The 27234-nt window shown below is 40.1% G+C and overlaps 1 protein-coding gene across 2 annotated transcripts in view; it reads left to right on the top strand.

The window, feature by feature from the left end:
- Window positions 1-11796: 11796 nt before the first annotated feature.
- Window positions 11797-27234, top strand: part of ecel1 (endothelin converting enzyme-like 1) — a 50624-nt gene continuing 35186 nt past the window's right edge. Inside the window, exons 1-6 of one of the 2 annotated variants that reach the window (XM_088300505.1) lie at window positions 11797-11956; window positions 18843-20020; window positions 22516-22584; window positions 22968-23078; window positions 23162-23254; window positions 26101-26225. In XM_088300505.1, the coding sequence (XP_088156631.1) occupies window positions 19163-20020; window positions 22516-22584; window positions 22968-23078; window positions 23162-23254; window positions 26101-26225 (1256 nt within the window). In that variant the 5' untranslated portion in view covers window positions 11797-11956; window positions 18843-19162. The remainder of the gene's footprint in view (window positions 11957-18842; window positions 20021-22515; window positions 22585-22967; window positions 23079-23161; window positions 23255-26100; window positions 26226-27234) is intronic. The other variant, XM_088300506.1, reaches the window with a different exon arrangement.

Genomic DNA, 27234 nt, shown 5'->3' on the forward strand with positions numbered 1-27234 from the left:
GTGAAATGTGATTTATCCTCCCTTGATCTGCTCCAAATACCACCAGGGCTGACAATCGTAAACGCTGAACCTGTTCAATAGTTATGATTATAAATCCTTATGCGTGTGGTCCACACTGAGTTCAGCCAAGCTACAGACTATGTGATTGTGACATGCAAGAGAAGGATAGTCAATTAGGCATCGACTGTTGTTGTACACACATAGAGATTGCGTTGAAATGGGACCATGGATGGAAGAATCTCCCTTCCAGGATGACCAAGCTGCAAAGGATGATGAGTTGAGTGAGCATTTACTACATACTGTAGTATGGTGCAACAGTGTTAGTTAAAATGAAAAAAATAAAAAGGAGGTAGAAACCTCCGGGAAATTAGTTCCACAAGACCTGACCCGGTCGGTCAATGCGGAATCGTCTACATCAATGCCCCTGCAGAAGTGGTGCACTTCACAGATCCGTGAGATTGAAAAATAAGTTTGACATTGAAACATTTCTACAGAGGTAGCTGCCGCGCGTTGTTCTGTGGAATCCACTGACTTCTTTTTAGCTATCGGAGTCGCCAAAAGCCCAGCAAGTTTTGGCACAAAACATCCGGTAACACTATGTTAGCAGGAAGGTGCTCAGCATTTTAATATTTGATGAGTTCGTAACAAAAACTTGAACTCGCATATCAGTGGGACCAAGATGATAAGATCAAGCTTTCTGGCCCTAGTTAAAAGTCTCAATGCAGCATATTTTACTAACTAGAATCATTTAATATGATATATCTCTCAAAATATTAGCTTGGTAATAAAATGAAAAAGATATAGATATAAAACGTCTCGCTGAAGGATCACTGATGATGTTCACTGATGAGTTTGGAAGTGCTCCATTTTTATCAATAATAAAAAGGTAATCATAATTTGATTACTGTTTTTGTCGAACCACGCCATTCCTTTTCGTTGGCCCCATTACTATACACTTGTGATAAAAACAATTCCAATGCTATTTTTTTTAAATAAGTATTTTTGTGAACATAAGTTTTGAGTGTGAAACTCAAACGTCTTCCCATATGTCAACTCGGTCGGTGTCTTTTCGCTTAAATGTTGCTGCTGTGGGTAAAAAAATCCTTTCGTAAAGTTTGGCCATCCTACCAAAGGAGCTTAAATGTCTCATCCCGGTGCTTTTTTAACATTTGTAGAATTCGAATATCTCTCCTCCAAGTACTTCCGGGTCATCTCACTTGGTTAGGTTCGGAAAGGAAATTTCCTAAGCAAAAATGAGAATCTTAAGAGGCCCTGTATCAACTTCTAGTTTTTTTCTTTGGTCAGTCTAGGTTCTGATAGTCATCTCGTTTGGGCAGGAGATTTGCCCTCGTTAGTAACCATATCAATATATGTATAGTGTGCTGTGTTTGTCATCTTGAGTACACCGCATTCTATAGGTGCACTAAGAAAACCCTTTTTTTTTTCTTGTCTATTTTCTTGACTCTCACATGAACTCAACTGAGTGGTTAAAAATAAGCATGTGCGTTCTCTGCAGGTTGAATGGCAACAGGTTGTCGTGTTGTAGCATCTTTTTGCCATCTAATGGAAGACATTCATTTGTTCTACCTTTCACAAAAGGTCATAATTGGACGAATGAAATTACATGATTCATTCATGACAAAAATTTTCAAACCATTAATTGGAATTGGATAATATTACTTAGGAGATGATATGATGATTTTTCGCTGGGGCACTAAGGTGCTTGTTTGGAATCACTCGTTTACGTATACAGTTTGTGTCCCTGCAGGTCACTGCTCATTTGCCTGACCTCCGTGCAGTCAGCATGCATTTGGTGCCCACTCATTGGTGGTGTGAATGATTCTCTGTCTCTATGTGGCCTGTGATTTACTGTTCATCATTCCAGGCTTTAATGTACAGTTTTGCCCAGCGTAAGATGGGATAGGCTCCTGCTCCTTCGTGTCCCTAATGAGGACAAACAATTCGCAATATGGTTGGAATCTAATAATACATTGATTTGAAGGAGAAAATTGTGATATACTGCAATCATGCAATCATACACTTATATTCCGTTCTGATTAAGCCATCTGTTTGTAAACAATGTCCTGTAAGCAGTGCAAACGTAGAATTTATAGTTCTATGCTTCCACTGGACAGTTTTTTGTTCCATCATGACAATGCCTTAGTGCTCAAAGTAATGTCTAGAAGCAGGGGATCTGTCAGACTGACAGGATGGTCTGTCAGTCTGTCACTGACGAACGCCCATTTTTCTGACAATTGACGATAGATGGAAAACTTTAATAAAAGTCGGCCTAATCCTAATAGAAGTGTGTTTTCGTCTGTCAGGGTAATCATCATGAACCGGGTCTTGTATTGACGGACCTCTCAGTTAGCTCCAGACGGACACTGACTACTGACAGAAACATGCACCACCTGTCTTGCGCGTTTGTTTGCAGGGGGTTTCTTAGTTTTGCATTGACTACATGTGTGAAAGGGAGTTCTCTTCATTTCAATAGGATTTCTGCGGCGAGTGAAATGGCCAGCTGTGAAAGGCTTAAGAGGCGCACCCAGAAGATGTACGGCACTTCACTTTGCTATGACTACACAAATCTACAGTGTTTGAATATATTATGTATCTGTATTTATTTGTATATGAGCATTTATGGTGGTTGTTTTCTGTTAAATCTGGAAATTATTTATATTGAAGACTGCCTCCTTGGTGTTTAAAGGTGGAGCATTGATTCAATATGGAAACACTCTGTGCTTCCTGAACAGTAAGTGATGGTGTGCACCAGAGAGTTGTAATACGCCCATAAACTAAGCAGAACAAGACGAAGAAGAAGAAGGCAGCACAGTATATATGAACAGTAGTTGGAGTGCTCTACATGGGTTGGAATTTATTTACCCTTGGCAACAATGCAGAGCTGGATTTTGGTTAAGGTAAACATTAAATTAAAACTTAAGGGCAGGGGTCTTCAATCCTGTTCCTCGCGGACCAGTGTCCTGTTTTCCATCATTGCCCTGCTGCAACACACCTGATTCAAATGATCAGGATCGTTATCTAGCTTTTGCAGACCTTGCTGATTATCTGATCATTTGAATCAGATGTGTTGCAGCAGGGAGAGATGGAAGAGAGGCAGGAAACCAACCCTCAAGGAACAGGATTGAGGACCCATGCTTTAGGGTGTTCCCCACAAGTGAAATAGACGGGCAAATAATTGTATGTGAAACTGGACGACTAGACGAACTACCTGATGGACAGACTGACGAACAGATCATCTGACGATTACAGTTGGTTCGGCTTTGAAAAATAAAAATGTATAGTGACTGTGTAAGATGTTGACTTCCCCTTATGGAGCACTGATATCAATCCCATCAAACACATTTGGGATGACAGAGAAGTAGAAATGTTGCAGGACATATTTTGCGATAAATGTGGAGACACTAAGGACCTGCTCTCAGTACTTTGCAACTGCTCCAACCACTGATAACTGTGCTTGCATTGTGCTCACATTGGAAATGACTTAGAATAACAAATGACAAGTAAACCAAGCAATGACACAATGAAATTGAGTCAGCATTCTCTATCGGAGGATTCTGAAACTCAAGCACCCGAATGAAATTACTTTGTACATTTTACTGCAGCTTTTGTTTTCCAACTGTCATAGTACGTATTTAAATAAATGAGACAATCCAGTGTATTAGTATAATGTTCTGATATTGTGACACATTGTAAATGCTATTGGTTAATCGAGCATGCAGACGAACAAGGATGCGCACTAAACTGAAGACAGCAAGTAAATGGAAATTCAGCCAGCTTTTGATTGCACACTTTTTGACGCAAGAAAAAATCCAGCTGAAGGAAAAATACAGGTTCAGATGTACAAACTGGAAACGCATATAATCCTAGTCTTAATTAGTATAGTTTAAAAGAAATATGTGTTTTTTTTTTTTAATGTAATACATGACTCAAATACATTCACTATAATCTTAACAACCAACTCATCCACTGACAAAATAGTTACTGCGAATTCTTACTTTCCAATAAAACAAAGTTGACATCGTCAAAGAACAGAAGAAAAATATACATGGATCATTAACGTTGCCCTGACATGTGAGGTAATGGTGGAGAGAATACCAACGGATCTACCCATTAGTCTTTCTGAGTGGGAGAGGGAGGAGGTGGATGCAAGAGCAGGGGTCAGTCTCACGTGGTGAGCAAAACAAAAGAAAAAATTCATGATGTCCACCTCCCCTAGACAAGCTATCTCCATCCATCATATGTCCGCCTACTGCCGCACGCCAGCTGCAGGCAAGTTCGTCCCGTTCTATTTCACCCACCCATGTGGAAGCTGGTCTATATCAGTGATCATGCTGACACACTCTCAGCGGCTACAGCGTTCACTTCACCTGCGCAATGGGATGAGATCCAGTCAAACAAAAAGTACAAATATATTGTTGCTTGACTTTGTGAAAAAGTTCTACATTTATTATACTGAGATGTGTTGCTACTCGTATTGGTAAATTTTTACGGAAGTATGGAAATGCCAATGTGGATTAAACATTTTTGACGACCAAATTTGTCCGAAGGTTCTTGTAGGCGAAATGCTAAAAGGATTTTTTCCCATAATGCCATGGGGTATTGATGTGGGCACCCCCCCCCGACCCCATATGGCCTTGCATATGTCCTACATTATAATAATATTGTCAAAAGTTAAGTCAGTAAACATTGTTTATTTGTGATGTTTAGGGTTTTGTTATGTCTGCAATGCATGTTTTCTATTTGTCATTTTTCCCATAATACCACAGGGTATTTGTGCTTGCGCATGAAAAAACAAAATAAAAAAAACTTTTTTTTCAAAAGGGGTTTAAATTATTGTTCTTTTGTTATGAGTGAAAATGATTAATTTTGTCTATTTTTATTTATTTCTCTTTTTTTCCATTTCCAACGCTAATTATGACAAATATCAGAATAACAGTACCAAAAATTGGTAACGTTGAGTACGATAATTGATTCCCAGGTTGCCAATATCGGAACAAAACAGTCAGTTCCTGTTTCTTTTCCTGTGTAACTGGAAAAAAGGAAAAGGTAGACCAATGCAAGATGTTTAAAAAAAGGATTTATTTACAAAAAAAAACAGAAACACAAAGTTTGGCAAATGACCGACAAAGTTCAACAAATGATGTTAGTGAAACGATCATCAGGAAAATAAACTCAGATAACAAAAAGCGCTTGCAGAAAAAAAGTGCAAAGAAAAGTTTTAACTAAACTCAATAACACACCGAGAACTATCAAAAACGACAAAAGTACTTACAGCAACGAGAAATGAGAACACAGGCAAAACATGACATCTAAACATTCAACACTTGAGATCAATAATCGTGAGCAAGGTGAATAATCTGACACTGTGTAGTCGGCAAGGAAGTCCTTAAGTCGTTCATGGTAAATGACCGAGATGAGGAATGAGGTGCGCGACTGGAAGGCACGCCTCTCCACTGAGCGATGACATGATCCGCTGGAGGGAAACTCCCCCACTCCAGCTGGACAGACAACAAAACCGAAACATGACAAGAACCAGTTCAAATGTAAAAGGTACGCATCCTGAGTTGATGCCCTAATTCAAACTCCCAATTGTACGATCTGATCAGAGTTCCACCTGGTCCCACTTTACTTGCTTGGCATCTTCTTAAGTCAGTTCCTTTCGCAAGCTGGAGGGGGACCTCTGGAGCAAAGCAAACACATTGTTCCTCACAGCTGTAAAGGCCTTGATCAATTCTTGATTAACCCTGATTACAAGAGGACATGTTTAGAAACCAATAAAATTAGTCTGTGTATTTGGAGAGCATTACTCAGATGTGTTTGTTTCCCCACCGGCACTCTTGTTTGTATAATGTGTGTGCATAGCAGCCAGAGATGGTGAGAGGGTTTTCTTGTCCATCCTCTTGGCAGCAGATGTGCAAATAACACCCTAATACAAATCTGTTTGAATGGAAGTGCTGCAGGCCCCAAGCACCACTACTCGTCACACTCCCTGACATTCGTTAAGTTGGACTCTAACATTGATCCCAGCTCATCTGCTCATCATCAGTGTCCCTGGCTCGACGGGTTCTTTCCCTCCCCTTTGGTCTCCCGGGGCACTCGTTATAATTCTGAATCTGTAGGCCGCAAGTGTTTTGGGATATAATTGTGCCAAGTGTTCTGCTTCTGTGCAGGCTGACAGCTGAACCCAAATGAAATGCTTCACTGAGCCAGATTATAGGCCAGTGTGCCTCGTTGCTCTCACTGTTACCTGTTAGTAAGATGACTTTTGGGGAAGGTGGGACAAAATGCCCCAGAGCTAAAGGGAAATTGTCAGTGGACGCAATGAAACAACCCCTGCAACGACATTTTTGTCTAGATCCAAGTAGTAAATGGAAAAGTGCGTGTGCGTGTGCGTGCATGTGCATCCCATGTGTGTGTGTATGAGAGATCCCTTGGCTCCACGTTTTTCACAATTTAAAAGAGTTGCAGGCGGCACAACAACCGCCCCACACTACAGAGGTGCAGGGTTCGATTCCGGCCTTCCTGTGTGTAGTTTGTTTGTTCTCCCTCTCCTCGCGGGGTTATTCTCTGGGTTCTCTGGTTTCCTCGCACATTCTAAAGACATGCATGGTAGGTTGATTGGACACTCTAAATTGGCCCTAGGTGTGATAGGGAACGTGAGTGGTTGTTTGTCTTTGTATACCCTGCGATTGGCTGGTAACCAGTCCAGGGTGTACCTCGCAGACACCTGGGATAGTCCCCATCATGCTCCAGACTCTTGTGAGGAGAAGCGGCTCAGATAATGGGTGGATGGAGGGATAAAACAGTTTCTTGGTAGGTTCTAGGTAAGACCATATCTGTGACATGTTCAAGCCGCATAATATGGAGCCAATACTGAGTCTCTCTGGCTTTTGCTCCTGTGATTGACTATGAGCGGAGCTTAGGGTTGGGAACTTGTTGAGCCTCAAGTCTAAAATATTGATTGCAAACTGAGAATGAAGACCACACTCATGGAGTGTGCGGATCTGTGTATGCGGCATATGCCGTGAAAGTGAGCTCAAACTCAAAGTTCAGAAAATTTGGAATGGTTTTAATGTAACACATAATGGATAGGAAGGCACTGCTGAAACCCAACATTAGAGTCCATATGTCACCTTTAATGAAATGTGTATTTTAAAAACTCTATAATGTGAGTTGTGAGGCAACATTCGTTTATCAGATGTCTTGTTTTTTTGGCATCCAGTGATTATGTAGTTTTGGTGTAAACCAACTCAAATATTTAGCCCATTAATTGCAAAAAGTTCCATTATGTAGTCCAGCTGGTTCATATATTTGAAGAAGATTAAAGATATTACTGTGGGTGTGAGGATAAGCGGCTCAGATAATGAATGGATGGATGGATGTATAACTAATATTGCTGGACGCATGGCTGGGGGGAACTGCACAATTTTTTAAATTATTTCTATACAACCTTTATTTAACCAGAAATGTGGAAACTATGGCCCGCAGGGCTTTTTGATCTGGCCCGGCGAACATGTCCAACTAAAAAACAAAAATCTAAATCATTCAATCGGTTCATCTTGTCCCTGCAATACCTGTGTTCCCCAATAAATGGCACACTGACCATTATTTGACCTTTGTGCATTTCTTTCTGCACCAGAGAAATACCAAAAGCCTTGTATAACGATGACATCATTCACTCATAGAGGCCATAACGCATGCTAAAAATGCATATGCGGAAGCGAGTGAGACTCTGTCGTCACCACACCAAATAAATCCAATTTTTGAAGTATATTGTTGCGGTGGTGCAGCCTAGCACTTCCTAGCATGCCTTGGTTGAGCCGGCCTTCTCAATTGAATATGGACGGGAATACCGCCACCCAATTGAGTTATGCTGGAAGATGTGCGGCTTTGCCGGAGTCACAATATATATATTCTTTGAATTTTACAACAATACTACCCATGACAACATTCCTAATTTCATATGGATAAAAATTACAAAAGCTTGTGGCCAAAATGTAGCCACCATTAAGTGTCGGGCTTATTCAAATAATGGATTTGACCCCAATTATTCTCTTTGTTCATGTTCATGTCTTCTACTAATTTTCTTTTTTTTTTTTTTTTTGTCCGTGTGTGCCCTGGGATTGGCTGGGATTGGCTGGCAACAATTTCAAGGTGTACCCCGCCTCAAGCAGCCCAGATAATGGATATTTCTTTCAAGATGGATTAGAACTCATCGCACGATGTGTAACAGGCCTTGCATACAGTTATACAGCGTAATACAGTTATCGTTGGTCTAACTGTTGTCCGTTGCAAGGAGCTTTGCTTCGCACTTTATAGTTTGCAATATTATTTTATTTGCATTATTTATTCTTTGATTGTAATGTGTTTTACGTGTATTTTTACTCCATCCTCTGGCTCATTTGGTTTAAATGATTCTTGTTTTGTTATTAGTCAAATTTTGTATAGTGAAAAATGATAGTTGAAGTGTGAGTGTTTTATTTTTAGATTTTAATGTTAAATAAATTAAAATGCATTACCACAAATAGAAAAAAGCACCAAAACCGCCAGTTTTGTGATAACTGAGGAGCTTTTGAGCATGGAGTCGCTGCAGGGCAAAACACAAGGAGAGGACATGTATTAAACAGGTGTGTAAATGTAATATTCACTGACACAAACATACTACCTTAATGAGAACTATTTTGCACATTTGAAAGGCGCAGTCCTCAGAGCACACTATTAGTAAATTGGGTGTTTCGTTTATTTCATGTGCTTACTGTGGTATGAGGGTTGCACACTACACACAACGCTTTAGTATATCTGGTTTAACACTATCAAAATCTTCCTGGCCTGGCCCCTCTTTTAAAGTTGAGATCCCGTTGGACTGCAAGTCAAAAAGTTTTCCCACTGCTGGTATTGACCGAATTCCCATTACTAATGATGAGCAAGCCAATTTTTTGGACAGGCCTAATATGTGCCCCCAGTTTCAAGGGTTTTCATGCATATTTAGACTCTTATCTGTGGTCAAGGTTTCTTTGTTTTCACCCAAATGGGATTTTGAGTTTTTCCTTGCACAGTTGGGGCTTTGAATTATGTGTTGTCGCCAGTCGTCAGCTGGTGGCCAGTGATGACCATTGAAAATATTTTGCGAGTAAGGACTATTCAAATGGGAAAAAAAACTCAAGTTAACGTTAGTCTTACATTAGGTGTTGGTTTTAACTCTTATTTAGTTTTGTTGTAAATGGACAAAAATCCATGGGAAATAATTTCTGAACTGCACCTCTGCATGTGTGATCTCCTCATGAGCATAGTTTAAAAACAAAATTGCTCATCATCCAGTCACTGCTAGCGGAAAAACACCACACTTTTCAACATTTTATGAAGAGAAAACATCTTAGAATTGGGAACCACTTTTTTTTGTAGGTATGTGCCAAATTTGACGTTTTTAATGCATATTTAGACCACAAAAATCAACAAAATTTCTCATGGCACGTTCTTAAATGTCAGGCCTTGACTCTCATCAGCTGTGTCTAATTTTGACCAGATATGATCATCTGCGACAAGTGACAGTAGCTTTTGTTGTCATGGCGAATCATAAGTGTTGTGGTGCCATATAGGCCACGCCCTCTGCTGAAAAGTGACACTACTGGTCTAAGGCACGACAAATATTCAACTGGATCCATTCAACGGGCTCGGCTCGGAACCTGAAATTATGTGTACATATATTTTTTGCAAAATTAACATTTCTTGTCACCATTAGGTGGTGCTATGCGTATAACTGGGTGTCTTTCTGGACATAATTATAAATATACATGCAAAGTTAGGTATTTTGGGGAGTATGTGAAGGGGAGTTATTGAACGTTTCCTCTTTTGGGATAAAAGAAATGTGAAACGTAAACTCTGTTCCCGGTCACATATTTTTTTGAAAATTATTAAATTTGAAAGGTTTTGTTTCTCTCTGTTGTTGTCCCACGATGCTACAGACCATGTTTGAAGCTCAATTGGATGAATCTTTTAGGACCAAAGGAGTGACCCTTGCAAATGTGCAAAAGCAGCTCAAAATTGTATATTAAAAAAATCATAGATCACTTTTTTTATATTCTATCGCATGGCTGCAGTGAACTTTTATTGTACATCTCGGCGTGCCACACATGCCTCCCAATTTTTGAAAGCCAAGGTTAAACCAAATGGAATTGGATTTTGTTTTTTTCACTGTAGGGGCGCTACAGAGCCAGATTTTCAACATGCATGACAGCTTTAAAATATCAACATTTTTACCAGGCCCGATAAGTGTGCAAAATTTGGAGACCCTTCTTACGTGTTTAGGTCTACCAAAATATGATTCATCAGCATAATAATGATAAGATTAAACCCGTTGTTCCTTTCGCTGTTCAGCCCCTAACTAAGAACTAGTGAACAGTAAATTTTTTTCAGTATGAACTATGAACTCAGCTAATTGCGAAGAAATTGAACTGAAAAGTGGTCATCAGCAAAAATTTGGAATTTGGAAAAAGTGAAATAACAGCAATATTGTAATGGTAGATTCCACCCTCCTAGGTGAGCAAAAGCGTGTTAAATTATTATGTGAGTCTGAATGTGCCGCAATCTATCACCTATGTTAACACAGTAGTAAAGTCATAATTACTGTAAATATTTATATGAGAAACACTACGCTATTCATAACCTCGAAATGTTGAATGTCATATTTTCAAGGTCGTCACAACATCACCATCTACACCTACCTTCTAAAAGACTAGCATAGAAGGTAGTAATAATGATGGATTTGCCGTTCCTCTCAATAGTGGTAATGAAATAGCCAGTTAGTCAATAGGCTGATTTGCAGTAAAACATTTTGGTTTGGCTGGTTTACGGCTTGTTGGTTGTAAATGATTCTGTGGCTTGTGTGAGGTGGTTAGATGGAGATGATCCGGTTGAGGCTGGTTTGTGTTTTTCCAATATTTTTGAGCGCAACCCAGAGATTCAGGGTTAAACTTTCAGCTCTGGCCTTTATTTGCATGTTTTCTGCGGTACTGCGGCGGCTTCCTCCATTCCAAAAACATGCATCTGAGCTTCACTGCCGGGGCGAATGTCCAGGGGGTACCCTGCTTCTCACCTAAAGTCAGCTCACCCACAACCCAGGTGAGGAGAAGCTGTATATTACTTCATATGGATGCAGGGAAATAATTTTCAAGTTCCACAAGTGGTGCACATGTTCCAGTGAAACAGGAAAAGAATCACGCCCTAAATACAGTTTAGTTGTATTTAACTTTTTTTTAAACATTTTTTGTACTGTACATTTTCATTCAGTCATTAAGAGCGGGTCATTTTTAACTACTTGCTTAAACTCTTAAAATAAATGGGTGGATTTTGTAATTAAATTGTGTACATTTTTATTTGCATTGATTGTTAAAAGAAATACAGTTGTTGTGTTGATGTTCACATTGTGCATAATTTTACAGACATATGCTTACTATAGTATACCTTTTTGGAATAACGTCACTCTTTCACTTGTGATCAGAAGATATTTTCTTGGGGAGGGCAGCACTTGGAGCATAAAAAGTTTGACAACTACACTGGACCATGTCAGTGAAAACAATACCTAAAACTGGACAACAAATGCGCAATAACGAAGTGACCAGTTATGAGTCACTTGAATATCCGCGCAGCGAGTACATCGCTCTCTCTCTCTCTCTCTCTCTCTCTCTCTCTCACACACACTCTCTCTCTCTCTCGCTCTCTCTTTGTCCCTCCCTCTCCCTTACTCTCTCACCCTCATACTAGTAGTTGTGAGGTTGTGGTCTGCAGCGGAGGCAGTAAGCGGTGCACATCCCGGTGTGTGTGCCAATCTCCGTAAGAAAGCGGATCACCGACTTGACTTCCACTCGAGCGGATCGCAATCATCTCTCAGGCACTTTTTCCCCCGTTGACGCCAGCTGCTTTGATTTACTCTCCACAGGTGAGCTCCCGCCACTCTTACGCATGGTAGACCTCACGTATAATAGCTTAGTGTTCACTGCAGCTGACAGGTGGTCTTTACGATTTTACTTTCGAAAATGTTAGAATTTGTAACTTGGAGAAAGAACAAGCCCATGACTATTCGTCACTTTACGCACAACGGTTTAATATTTCTAGTAAGCTGATAGAATGGTCTGAAGACACACGTTAACGTGTGTTTGTGTGGACAAGTAGACTCTTGAACGTCGTTTTTTCGCGTTGTCTTCTTTCAGGCTTTTGTTAATCCTTTGCGACCAATCGAAGCGACCATCGCCCAAAGCTGTGGTTGCGTTATACGCACACCCTTATGCATTTGGTGCCGCGCCTGCGTCACAAACAAAAGTTCTTCAAGTATCAAAGTTCAAGTTCACGATCAATTTACAGCTAAAATGAATATTTATACTCCAATTCGAAGTCTCACATCATATGGTGATCCCAATTTAAGCATCCTCGCAGTTATTGTGTATTAATATATTCATCATCTAAATTAATAATAGAAGTTCCCTGTGAGTGTTTGACCGCGAAAGGATCCTGCGTGATAGATAAATTTCTCATAAAAATTGAATAAAAACAAAGCTGAGGTTTTAATATACCGTAAATTGTAAATGGACAGTCCGTGTGTGTGTGTGTGTGTGAACAAACAGTTAAAATTTATTGATCACTTTATTGGGTTGTTGTTTTTGTTATTGTTGCCGTGCCTAAATGAATCCACCGGTACTTCAAATCCTAAATCCAAGGCTGATTTTCGAACTAGTAGCCAAAAGACATACTATTGCTCTCTAGTTTGGCAGCACTGGGTAAGAGTTATTCCCAGTATTCCTACAGCAAGTTTTGAAACTATTTTTATCTCCCTTTAATACTTTACTTTATAGAGAAATTACAAACTGACAAAAAAAATAATAAAGATGAAAGTTGAGTGTAATCAAGGCCTGACCTCTGCATTCATAATGAAGGCAAGAGTTATATTTTGTCCATGATTGTGGTTTCTAATGACACCATGTCGCACTTGTGCACATAAATCCTCTGCTGCAGCCCGCATTTATGTTTACAGAATTCTTGGGGAAAATCAATAAAACATATTTGATGCCAAACCACAAGTAGACATATTGTGTGACTGCTTGGGGATGGCTGTTATTGGAGAGACGCTTAAATTGAGGCTAGACCGCTTTGTGTTATATATTATTAGTATACATATTATGTGATGCTTCATATTATACAGACATGTTAAAAATATCTCAAAGTACCCCAAAAATAATGGTCCCCTTAACATTTGTACAAAACCTTTTGCAGCCCGCTTGAATGCTACCACTTTTGGGATCAGCATCCCGTTTCATGCAAATGAGCCATTGCTGTACACTGCAGGGAGCGCAGTGTGGACATAACATTGCTCAAAATAAAAATTTTACACACAAAAAAAATTATCTAAACACCCAAAGTCGAATAGTCATTTTGTGTATGGATCTGTGTGTGCGGCGCACACAATAGACTCACCGGCAAAGATAAACACCCTGAGATGTCACATTTTCGGTAACCATAACAAAAATATATTCGGTTGCACAATTTCATATTTGATGGCTGTATAGGCATTTCAAAAGCAAACATTTGTAAACAAGCAATTAAAATGTAACTTTTGGCGATATCCACAATTGATTTTTCCTGTAGACACCCTTTAGGTAAGAGAGTTGTAAAAGTGCTCTAACACAATGTAATTTGTTTGAGCACCGAGAAACCTACGACTCTATTTTCGTCACTAGTGCAAGTTTGGCATAGCGAGAAGGTGGGTTACACCGGATGGTAACCAGATTACTGATTACTGATTGGTAATTTCACAAACACATACAAGCCAAGGTATTTAAAATAGGGTGGTTGCGCCGCTATGGGCGTGAACAGAAACGTCACTAAGAAACGTCTAAGCGGCTCCTCGCATTCCCTTTAAATGTGCCACAATTACTGTCTCGTATGGAGACATCTCCATGTGGAAAAGGGGGGAACAACCAGGTCATGACTGTAACATTTAAATTAATTTTAGCCGGTGTGGAAACAGACACTGAAAGCGGGTATACTAATTTAATGCAGAATGAGCTGGTGGTAACCGCCGGAGACAAAAATTTGTCCGAGGACTTCAAATATTTATCCCCCACTATTCAATATTCTCCTAATCAGGTGCAAGGGGAATGCGAAAAGTCAGACCCTCGCTACACCAGAATGCCCCTCTTGATGCAAACAGGTCAGCCAATTTGGCAAACAAGCACAGTGAACCTTGCACCGGCACAAAAATCAGGATACATTAGCATTTCCACAGACCAAAAATTACAAAACCATCCACCCATCCATTATCTGAACCACCAGCCTCTCCCAGCTGTCTTTTGGTAGTAGGCGGAGTACAACCTGCACTGGTTACCAGCCAATTGCAGTCATCTGGTTTGTTTGAATTGTTGACTCGCTCTGCGCCGAGTTGAAGTACACTTCCTGGCCTTGGCATGAACTTGCACTCAACCTGGACATGTTGTATATTCAAAGCTTGTATCATGCAGCAAAATACACAGAATCCCTCAAAGTGATTCATAAAGTCGAGAATGTTGCAATCATAAAGTGTTTCATCAAGGAATGATGCTACGGGGCAATCGGTTATCAGACTAAAGTCGGGAATGTTGCGATTGAATTGGCCAAGTGTGATTGCATGTGACAGTTTAAGTGCCTGCTAGTGCTCACTGATCTGACTTAGCGTAGAGTAAGAATCCCCTGATAAAAAACTGTTTTGCTTTGTCTGTTTGTTTACATTTTGGACAATCAAACGTAAATAATTGAAGGACCCACATTACCCGTACGTGGAGGACGAACATAGTGTATGTACAAATGTGTCACATTCATTCATGAATGGCAGAACTCAAGGCTGTTGTTGTGTTAGCTCTCGTTTCTTAACATCTTCTGCAGTGTATTGTCCTTCTATGGAGAAGATGGTGGGGTGGGGGGCAATATAATTGGGGCCATCTGGCAGGTGCTAGGAGTTACATTTTTTTCTGATAGTTTAAGAATGTTTTTTGTAAGTGCACATTGATTGCTTTTGCTTTCATGTCAACGATGTCACACAAACTTCAAGTAGTTTTATCCAAGGTGTTGACTGTATTTACTGTAAACACCAAAAGACAAAGAAAACTGTTTTTCAATGTTAAAATACACACAAAAACAAAAAGTAATTTCACTGACAGAAAGAGAGGGGGGAAAAAAACTACATCCTGTCGTCCCTCTGGGTCATTCCATTTGATTACATGGTCCACTATTGTGGCTCTGATGTCATCAGTAATTCTATTTCTTACTCGCCTTCCACCTTTACCTTCATGTCCTGCTCCTACTCTCCCACTTGCCTCTTCACCTCCATGCACATCTTCTTACTTGGCCTCCTCTATTTTTCATTCTTCCTGCTCCCTCCATTGTACGCCACACCGCCAGCTTAGCTACAAAAATCAGTTAGAGTTTAAGCCTTCCAAAAAAAAAAATGGAACACATATGGATTTAGTAACCCAGGTGCAAATAATCCTGCAGCTGAACAATTGTTCATGAATCAAGTTTTTCTGTAGAGATGTTCTTAAAACGAGCAACCACACTACCGCACCGCATTCAAGTGAGGCCCATTCAGATGTCATTGTATTTTCACTTGAGGAAAAAGTACCTCACCACCAAGACACCAAATTCAATTTGTCAATTATAGCAGCTGTGTCACACAAGACACCGCCAAACACAAATACTCCCCACCGCCATGTTGACAATTTGGCTGCACAATTATTTGAAGTGAATGCTGGTTACACTGGTGGCTGACGCTAATCTGTGCTAACACTGCAGCTCTGCTTATCTTTTGTTTTCAACATAATAGTTCTTTCTGTGTAGTCCGGTGCCATGGATGGAGAAGCTCAGCGTTGGTGGCAATCATTATGTAAATTCCAGATGCCATAATATGTCACTTTTCAGAAAAGCTCCGTTATAGACACATCTTCAGAAATAGGCAGACAAACACTTGATTAATTAATTTGATGAGTGGGTATGCACTCCAGAGACCTATTTGTATGCAAACAATTAAACACATGTACTTTTTAAGATTTAGCAACAAGTGTTGGTAAATGAGGGCCATTGAAAAAGAAATGTTCCCACACCAAGTGATAATTTCCCACTTATGTGAAGTGAATACTTTCTAAGGTGTACAATATAAAGATGTTGGTGTGTCCAGCCTCATGAGATGTGTGAATTACACGCATATGTCCAGTGTCCATGCAATTGCCGTGTGTGTGCAAGTGTGTGTGCGTGTGCGCTTTAGCACAAGTTACCCTCAGATATCAGAGGCTGTCATGTTCAGTAAATAGCCATTCATCACACATAGCATTCTGTGATGGAACCCACGAGATCCAATCCATTATCCATACACCGGTTTTCTGGTGTGTATGTGCGTGCGCTTGCGTATTTGAGCATACGCCTGTGTTGTGTATTTGGGTGTATGCAGGTGTGTGTGTGTGTGTGTGTTGCCATAATTTATTGGAGTGTTTAAGGAGCTGTGGCACAAGGGCGTGTACATGCATTTCAAAAGCAAAGGAGAGTAGTTGCAAAGAGAGCAGGCATATATTTGAATCATGTAATCTAAAGCATTATAATAAGTAGAGGTAGAGGGACTATGTGCTCATCCATTAAGTGCATGAAACTGATGTCATGGTATGTGTATCGCCTCACAGACATGGCACATTTCTTATTGAGCATGTGTAGAAAAGTGGAAGTTTGATAGATGAAAATATGGATGGACAGTGACATCTCTCTGAGATGCATTATTGTTGAATTTGCGCAGTTCGTACCTCAATTTTATGCCCTTTTGATGCCCAATATGCCTTGAACCGCACATCACTTGGTATCATGACTAACACGATGAGGAGGTTGTGAATCCCTTAAAACCAAGCAACAGAAACTTGAGGGCAGTAATGACAATTAGGTAGTGATGGGAAAATGAAGCTTCAAATTTGCTTCATGAACCAGTTGTTGTATTTTTGAGTCATCTAGATGGCACAGTTAGTTGAAATAAATAGTTTAAAAAATGGCAAGTCAGTGTGCTTTCAGCCCAATGTTGAACAAAGAGTGCCATCTACAGGAGTCCAAAAATACTACAACTGGTTAATGAGGCAGATTTGAAGCTTCATTTACCCATCATTACAATAAGGTTCCCTACGAGATGCTACAAAAAAGGGGAAGATGTAATATGGTCATTGAATTCAATTACAACTTTGGAATACATACAATTGCAGTATTGTATTAGGAGAATACAAATGGTCGTGTAAAAGTTGACATAGTTGGCGGTCAAGTGACAAATACAGTATGTGCATAGGTCCTTGCTCTAAGTACATGCACAACAAAGTTAGTCAGGCTAAAACTTGTCTGAGTGCAGAACAGCAGCTTGTCAGCCTCCAATGACGTCGACTTGCATGGAACGTAACAGGCCAATGGCCAGTGTCGAGTCTCCAGTCTCCTATATTTGAAATTTAAATGGAATTAAAAACATTATTGGGGGGGCATGTTTAAAAAAAAAAAAGTATGGCAGCATTAATGAACTAAACCTGATATGATTGCAACATCAACTTACATACTGTAAATGACTTGCTTTTGGCTCCAAACAGCTCTTCCTCATAGCTCCTCTTAATAGCACAATTAAAACATCTTCCATCAAGCTCATCAAGTGACACAAATCCCAAACTAGCCTTACTACAAAACATTTCTTATGTTTGGCCTGAAGAAGGTGACCACCTCACACGTCAGTGATGCTAAAGTGTGCGACCCCTTTTTGATGTGAGTTGTGTGAGTTCATTTACCTGCAATAAGACTCTAATAGAACCTAATCCCTAAAACTGTGATGATGAGGACGTTTTTGCGCGCAACATGAATACATACAATGAAAACATTAGCGGCCTTTCAGAATGGTAATTAAAGATCCTGGAAGTACATTATCTATGCACATAATAATTTTCTTACACTACTGTACAATATGCATTAAGATAAATACTCTCTTTCTTTATGTGTGCACCATCTCGACTTTTTAAGGTGATGCCTTTTGATTTGCAGCAACCGCAGCAAGCTATTCGCAGATCAAGTGTAACTGATGGTCTTCAGAGCTCTGAGCAGGTTAACTCTGGCTGACCAATAACCCCGTGCAACACACTCATACAGATGTTCACACTCACACCGGAACAGCACAACTTATCTGTCAGGCGCTCTCATTGTAGTGAGTGATATCGCCTACAGGCAGTATGGACAGTGGATTAGTTGGAGCAGACAACCCTGGACTGTTTGTATGTCCGAGCTTTCCCGTGTGGGTCTGTGGGCTTTCACAAAAGCATCTATTTTACATTGTGGAGCATTATTTTTTTAGGATTTCTTTTTTTAAATAGACAACATAATGATGTTTTTATAACTGCAACTACTGATATGGAAACCTGATGTAACATTTAATCCCGCCAAGATTAAATTTTTTTTTTTGTCCTGATGGCGTAATATTACTGTTCCCTTAAATACAGCATGGATCTGGATGACAAAGGTTTTTGTTTTTATTTACTCTCACTGAGTGCATTTCATTTTTAAGCACACAATTACTGTACCAAACACAAGTTCCAGCTTGATACCCAACTTCTTAGCTCTTATCTTCCATTTTTCTATCCAAAGTTGGGAGGCATCACAACTCCCCTCACCAACAGGTTTTGCTGCCATACAATAAAATTGGGCAGAATATGTGAGAAAACTGAGGCAAAAGTTTTAATTCCCGGTTGTTCAATATGTCTCACATGCCTTAAAGCCCCCTCCTAAATCATTCTTATTTTCATCAGCAGGTGACCTGCAACTGGTTGGGGAGGAGGAGAACAAATGGAAAGGGAGCCACAAGAAAGAGGATGAGAGAGATAGAGAGCAAGACCCGGGAGATTCCTCATGCAGAATGGAAGTCCTCATTCTGCCGGCTTGTGATTTGAAAGGAACAAAAGCAACGTAGCCTAAGAAGGCTGCATCATCCGTGTTTTGCCCTGTGTGGCCTCCCCCTATTTATCTCAGTCGGAGTCATGGTCTTAATCTGAACACAAAATAAATCCCCTTTAATCCCCCCCCCCACGGCCGTCTGCTATTGACATCTAATTCATAACGTCCCATTGTCATGGAGAAGACGTACTCACTAACCGCACACTATGATGAGTTCCAGGAAGTGAAATACGGCGGTCGCTACAGCAGTGACATTCTCAGTAATGGTATGACCCTTCACTTGGGGGGCAGTCTGGACCGTCACATGGTACGTGGGCGGGGAGGCACCTGGTCAAACGGTCGCAATAGAGAAGCGGGCAGCACGAGCAGCAGTGGCGGGCTCCCCCGATGGAGCCGGAGGGAGATTTGCCTCCTTTCCGCTTTAGTCTTCGCAGCGGGCATGTGTGTCATTTTGGGAAGCATGCTAGCACTAAAATACATTTCGCTGGAGGCCCAGCAAGATCCGCAGTGCAGGCAAGACTGCCAGCGGAGACGCGTACTGTTACGGGCAGCGCGTTTTGTGCAGGCCAATATTGACCCCACCATCCAGCCCTGCCAAGACTTTTACTCCTTCGCATGTGGAGGCTGGTTGAGGCGTCACGCCATCCCAGAGGACAAGCTCAGCTATGGAATCATTACAGCCATAGGCGAGCACAATGAAGAAAAACTACAGCGCATCCTTCTGGAGCCAATTCAGAGGCGTGAGCCTGAATCTGCAGAGCGCAAGGTCAAGGAGTTTTACAGATCTTGCGTCAACATCCAGGAAATCGACAAGCTGGGCTCTGACCCCATGATGGAGGTGATCGACAGCTGCGGAGGGTGGGATCAGGTTGGGGCTTCTCCTGGTGCTGCTGGCTGGGAGAAAGAGGGTGCCCCACAAAGACCAGATTTCAATGAACTGCTTTATAGGACGCAGGGCGTGTACAGCACTGCTGTGTTCTTCTCTCTCACCGTCAACGTAGATGACAAAAACTCTTCTCGGAATGCAATCAGGGTGAGAAACCGTGTCCATTTCTAAGCCGCGCGTGTGTCTGTGTGTGTGTATCATTATGCGAGAAGGTTAATCCTCTGTGACAACAAGCTGTGTTGTCACAGAACTGACTATTAATTAGACTATGTTTAAACAATGGAGATGAACACAAAGAAATTCCCAGTCTTAACACATGGCGCATAACCGAAATTAAATTCTGCGACTGCGTCAAAAATTGTTTCCTGGTTAAAGAAAACGTGTGGGCAAGCATTTAATTGAAATGTCAAAATTCATGTTCTAAGGCACTGACTCAGACTTAGCTTTTCGAAGTCCCTTGTTATAATACTAACCTGCAAGTTTCAAACAGAAACTTCAGACAAAGACAATTATTGGAATATATTACAAGTAGGGCTGTCAAAATTAAAGCATTAACTCAGATGATGAATCCCTAAAATTTTAACTCAGTGAAATATTTTAACTCCGTTAACTCAGTTTGATTTACTTAAAAAATAATTTGCATACCTTGCAAATATTGTTCCATATTAGCTGTCTTTAGCACGTCTCAGAACAAAACACTGTGTTTAATTTACCACTGGGCCTTGCAAACCAATCCTGCTGGAGTGTGGCGCTTGTGTGCAGTTTTGAGAAATGTTTCGAAAATAAATGTTTGCAAAGATGTCTCCATTTAGATCGTATTCAAGAATCCAAGAAAGCTATTAGAACAGTCTTTGAATTAAATATACTTCATATTTGGTGATTGTGCATCAATTCCAAGATATTATTCAAGTAAATATCTGTTTTAAGCGTCGCAAAAAATAGTAGTTAAAAAATTTGATTAATCAGGATTAATCGTGGATTTTTTTGTGATTAATTAGTAAAAAAAAAAAAAAAATCACTTGACAGCACTAATTACAAGATATTAATAATTTTGTGAAATTGTCCTATTTTAACTACAATAAGATTTTAAAGTTGTGTTATTCATTTTAGCTCTACAGTGGAAGCTCTTATGTTGAAGACCATCCGTTGCAGGATGGTGGTCAAACAAACTTTTTAGTGTACAAACAAGTTAACCACTGTTAATTGCGAGACAACAAAGGTGAGTAGTTGTGCAGGTGCGCCTCACAAATTTAAATGCAAGATCATTCCATTCTACTTTAGACACGTTAACAAATGATGCCACGTGTAGAGTCCCTCAAATCCCACTTGAAGTCCCATTACGTCATGTAATTTTTTCGTGTACTCTTTTGTTCTCCCCTTCCTCTTTCTCTCCTTGTTGAGGCCGGTCTGTCCCAGTTGAAATAAGTGTTACAACAACAAAGATGCCATAGAGAAAGCTAAAGGCATGCACTCAGAAGTTTCCACTGTATATTAGCATTTAATGTTTACAATTTTACTTTGCTAAGAGGATCCAGAAATTCACAATTCGAATGAGAACATCTTAAATGTGTCACTGTGTGTATTTTTTTTCTCACACTTTGAAATAGTTTTCAGGTATCTTAATAACATGTCTGTGAAATGCTTTCGTCAAACAAACAAATGTGCCTACGATGCACTTTGTTTCAGAGGTAATGTGTGCATCCAAAACAGCTAAATGCAACTTTGCTTAGCCTGGCTTTAACATGTTAGAAGGGTGTCACGCCTGTGGGGTTTTTTGCATGGCAGTGTTTCAGACAACGGCTTTAAAGTGGTTCTGCTTGATAACTGACTCCACACTAAGCTTCACCACCAGCCTGACAGAGCAGAGAAACCTGTTTGGGGTAATTGATTTATTAATTGTACTTCTTTGACCATCATGTATTTATCCAGGTGAGGCAATTGGGAGTAGATTGTCACTTACAATGACTATCTGGATGCCAAGAGCAGAGTAGAAGCAAGCAAAATACAAATATCTGATAATAATATCATAATAATAATGAAATATGATAATAATAATTATATATATATATATATATATATATATATATATATATATATATATATATATATATACTTTGCACAGTCAAATTCAAATACTGTGCCACATTACCTTTAGCACATCATCTCAGAACAAAACACCATGCTCAAGTTACCATTGGGCCTTGCAAAGCAACACCGCTGGAGTGTGGTGTTTGTGGGCACAACTAAATGTATACATTTTGAGAATTGTTTCAATAATACCTGTAAAGTTGACTCCGATCAAAGAAAGCTACGATAACAGTCTTTGATTTAAAAGTACTCTTAAAGTTTGGCTATTTTACATTAATTACAACATAACATTCATGTGAATACCTCGAACAAGCTTCACAAAAATATTTGATTAATTGCAATTAAATACGGAATTTTTTTGACGGCACTATCTCTCTCTCTCTCTCTCTCTCTCTCTCTATATATATATATATATATATATCTATATATATATATATATCCTGAGACCCAGCCTATTCACTAAATGGGAGTATAATTTAAGAGATGGTTTACTAGCTTGTAAATATTGGCACTTTTGTGACAATGACTGAATTGTGTGTGTGATGTGTGTATAGATTGATCAGGAGGGACTCACACTGCCTGAGAGAAGCCTTTACTTGGGTCAGGATGAGGACAGTGTCAAGGTAGAAATCCCTGCTTTTTTTTATTGGGACCATCCATCATTAACCCTTCACTGCCTTTTTCTCCGTGCACTTTCACTCCTGCTCCCACTTCTTATTGGGCTCCATCCTATTTTCTACCTCCTTTCCAATATGATGCCTTCCTGTACCCTTCACTGTCAACCAGCTCACCTGTTTGTCTTTTCTGCTTTCTCCCCTCCCTTTTCCATGCCTTTCCCATCTGTTCTATTTACTTGCCTCACTCATCTGCATTAATCCACCTGTTTTCTTCTGTGTCCCACTGTGCTTTTGTTATCCTTTGCACCGCGCCACATGTCAGGCCGTCACCAGCTGTTATTGATGATGCTCCTCCCCTCGATTGGTGCTGAAGTCATTGTGCCTTTCAGATCTTGGCGGCATACAAGGCCCTGATGGAGCGCTTACTAAGCATGCTGGGAGCTCACAACGCTACACAAAAGTCCAAGGAGATTATACAGCTGGAGACTCGTCTAGCCAATGTGAGCTGATTGTGTGTGTTCGCCAGTTTATGTGCAAGCATATGCGCGTATGTGTGCAGTGTTCAGTCAAAATCTCTCTCCAGATCACCATGTCAGAATATGATGACCAAAGAAAGGACGTCAGCACGATGTATAACCGCATTACTCTCAGGCAGCTACAGCGCACTGCTCCTGGTGTGAGTATTGTACACACACATACACGCACACCCCCGCACACACACGCACACACAGCCCAAGCGAATCACAAAAAGTGTCCGCCCTGCAGGACTTAAGATTGAGGCTTGAATGCACGAAGAAGGAAGGAATATAAGCGGACATTGGAGGGTGTTAGACATGATGGCAGGAGGAGGAGGAAAGGTAAATTGGATTTCGAGCGAGGAGAAGGAGGAGGCACTACCCTGAAGCAGTGTGCATGCTGACAGAGATCCTCAAGATGTTCTGTGGTTAGAAGGGAGAGACAAATTGGGGGGGGGAGATAAAATGCCTGATTTCAAATTCTCTGCCAAAAAAGAGATTAAATATATACAGTATATAAAAAAATAACAGAGTCTGAAAGTGAATATGCAAACCTGAAAATGGTTCCAAAAATGCAGATTGAAAATTGAACTGAAACAGAAGCTTTAGAAGCACTCTGTGTGCCACAACCAATTTGCTGTCAATTGGATCTGATGCTGATGAATTTAGGATGCAAATTTTGTTTACATGATGCGTAATTAAGAGGCTTTACTCACTGATTCCTCAAAATGAATTTGTGGAAGGCGGCTGCGCCAAACCGCTCTTGATCTTTTTTTTTTGTTTAGTCTTTGCTTGAAACTATTTGCACCCAGAGGCAACTCTCTGATCAGACTCAGTCATTTGTCAAACAAGGGAACACATTCTCATTAATTTAATTGGATCTTGTTTTAAAAAAAAATACTCTTATTATTCATGGGAAAACTGTCACATTTTGCTGACTTCTTCAAGACACCATTTTCTTTTTTTTAATTCATTATTCTTATTGAAATTATATGCAGTACACTCAAGCCTCCTTAATTCTAAGCACCACCATGTTTGTGCAGAGGATGGATGCATATGTTTCAATTACATTGCACTTATATATTGCTAGTTACTGTAACCGTAATGTTTTTTTTCTAACTACTTCATATTACTGTAAATTGATGGCCAATCACTGATAGTGTAGTGATTCGCTCGCTTACTTATTTCTTATTGCCATAGTGAAATCTTATTAATTATGCAAAAACACTCCTTCATTTCATTTTATCACACCCAAATTTCGAAAGGCAGCCATGGCAAGAAATCTCAGAAAGAGACTCAGCAGAATTAGTATTGTATAACAATATGCAATATGGACTGTAAATATTGACTTATGACTCTTTGCCTCGGTTTTCATTAAGGTAATGGTTCAGCCCTTGAACAGATGTACAGCATTATAATGAAGTCTGTCATTATGCATTTTAAGTACTCCATTCTTCAACAGTATAATAGAACATCTGACTTACTGAATTGGTTTACAACATGACATTGTAATTTGTATGAAACATATAAATAAATAAATAAAATAAGATTCCAAGCGGTGAAAAGGTTTGAATACGTTTGCAAATATACTCCACTATGCATTTCTCAAATATGTGTGATTTCAAAAAGATTTTGCCAAAGCTATTTCATAATTAAAATATTGTTGCTTTCTTGTTTTCTTTCTTTTTTGTTATTGTTGCGCGGTTTGGTGCGTTCAGTCTTCTGATTGCAGACTGAGCACAATTGATATTATTCGTATTCAGTCCCTAGAATTGCCTCTGTTTCTGATTATGAGAAAATTGAGACACACAAACAATACAGACAAAGCATCAATGCTGCGATAAGCAAAAATAAAAACACAACATCTGAGAACAGAAAATGGCCATTGCAGACATATGAACTAAAGTATTTTACTGTTTTAAATAACAGAGATGAGCGCATCAGTAAACGTTGCCGATCCGTCATTTGCTCGCCATCGGGCAACTTGTTCATTATCGTCAGTCACAAAAACTGTCATCATCACGCCGCCATTGTTATTTTAACCACGCTTACATAATCACTAAATTACAAACCTTCACCAATATTTTAGGACATCATCAACGGTCGTTATTTTAACCACACTCCTGTCTCTCCTGCGCCTGTCTCTTTGAAATCTAACCGCGCGATCTTTCTCTCTCTCCTTCAATTTCTCCTTCTCATTCGTCTCTTTACTAATTGGCGCATTATAGCTCTTTGGTGTATATCGCCACCTACTGGACAGGAACTTTGGCACGCAATGTTGTCTACGATATGTCAAACCTGAGTGTTTCCTGGTGACACGTTTCCATACACAGTATCGTCAATGTGCTATGCTCAAAGCAAGCCCGGTGAATAGTTTCCCCGCAAACAAACACACACAAGACACACAGCACGAGTTTCCGTCAGTCATCAGTGTAACGGAAGTCCATCAGTGACAGTGCCGAACTGAGAAGAACCGTCTACACTTAGTCCGTCAGTTTTCAAGGTTTCTCGTCCATTCATCATATTGACCTTTGTCTGGTTAATAACATTTAAAATTTATTCCGTTGTAAATAAAGGGGTTCATGCATGGATTCATCGAAATCAGGTGTGGGCAAACTACAGCCGGGGGCCCACATGCGGCCCGTTAAACGTTTTAGTCCGGCCCGCTGAACTTGAAAAAAATTAAATGAATAATTCTTGTGAATGTTTTATTTTCTAAATACTGTGGTTTTTCAAAGACATATATAGTTGTAATGCTTTTGTTCAGTTTCATTTAAGATTAAATGTATTTTTTTTTCTCCGATGAGATGAGGTTACTTAAACACACCATCCATCTGCTCCATGTCCGGCCCCTCTGTCAAATTTTAGAACCCATTGTGGCCCGCCAATCAAAACGTTTGCCCACCCCTGATTAATCTCACCAATAATTCCATCAGCATTGTGCATTTTAGGAGAAATAACATTGTATTCTTGCAATGCCAATTGATGACTGATTGTCTGACCACAGCTTCACTGGAAACGCCTACTGGATAAAATCTTCCATGACAACTTCTCTGAAGACAAGGAGATAGTGGTGCTTGCCACAGATTACATACAAAAAGTGTCCGAGATCATCAAGACCACATCGAAAAGGTGAGCAGGAAAGAGTGGGAAGGTGGTGGAGGGTTGAATTTAGGGGCAAGGGGGAGGAGGCCGCTCATGTTTTCCCAAATCGATTATATTTGATGTATGCATGTTTAGGCTGGTCCTTTATGAGCGCTTTCTTTGAAATTGCTTTGTGCAGTGTGAGTGTATAGTGCAATTGCATGGTCTTTTGAGCTGTCATATAATTATTTTTATATTTTCTGGTTCTTCTGTGCATGCACATTTGAGTATGTTAGTGCTCATCAGTTCCTGTTGAATTACCTTCCAGTTTTGCAGCAACTGATTATTATTGATCTACCCACACTGTTCTCCCACTTGCCCCCCTACACATACATACGCACGCACACACGCACACACACCCCTTCACACACACCTAAGCACATGCATTGTTCTTTCCCATTCTTGCTCTTGACAGGCTGCAGGGCTGTAGCACGCCAAGATGTGTGTTAGAGTCACTTACAGCTCACCAATAGTCACTGTGCTCGACACAACAACACACAAGCTGCACGCATGGCTGGCAGACTGGATGACTGGCGGGTGTATTACTTTCTTGTCATTAATGTGGAAAAATAGGTTGATGTCATACATGTCATACGCCCACATACATCGATATATATGTCAGCCATCTACACTAGACTCCAGCGCCATTAAGACTTCAGGGGGAAAAAAAGCAACAGTACCTGTACAAGAATACCTCTAATAGAACACTGTTATAACAATAATACTGATCCATTCTATGACATCCAGACATATTAGTCTGTTCCTATTCAGTCCCGTACACTTTTCATCTGTCACCAATGGAGGTTATTTAATATTGGCTTTTTGGCTTTGCATACACATAATAAGAACAGCCTTCCTTTTCATCCATCCATTGTCTGAACCGCTTCTCCTCACGAAAGATGCAGTGTGCTGCAGTCTATCCCAGCTGTCTTTGGACAGTAGGCGGGGAATACCCTGAACTGGTTGCCAGCCAATCGCAGGGCATACAAAGACAAAC

Source organism: Idiotropiscis lumnitzeri, chromosome 7, assembly GCF_059441095.1.
Source record: "Idiotropiscis lumnitzeri isolate Australia: NSW breed Sydney's pygmy pipehorse chromosome 7, RoL_Ilum_1.0, whole genome shotgun sequence".
NCBI lineage: Eukaryota > Metazoa > Chordata > Actinopteri > Syngnathiformes > Syngnathidae > Idiotropiscis > Idiotropiscis lumnitzeri.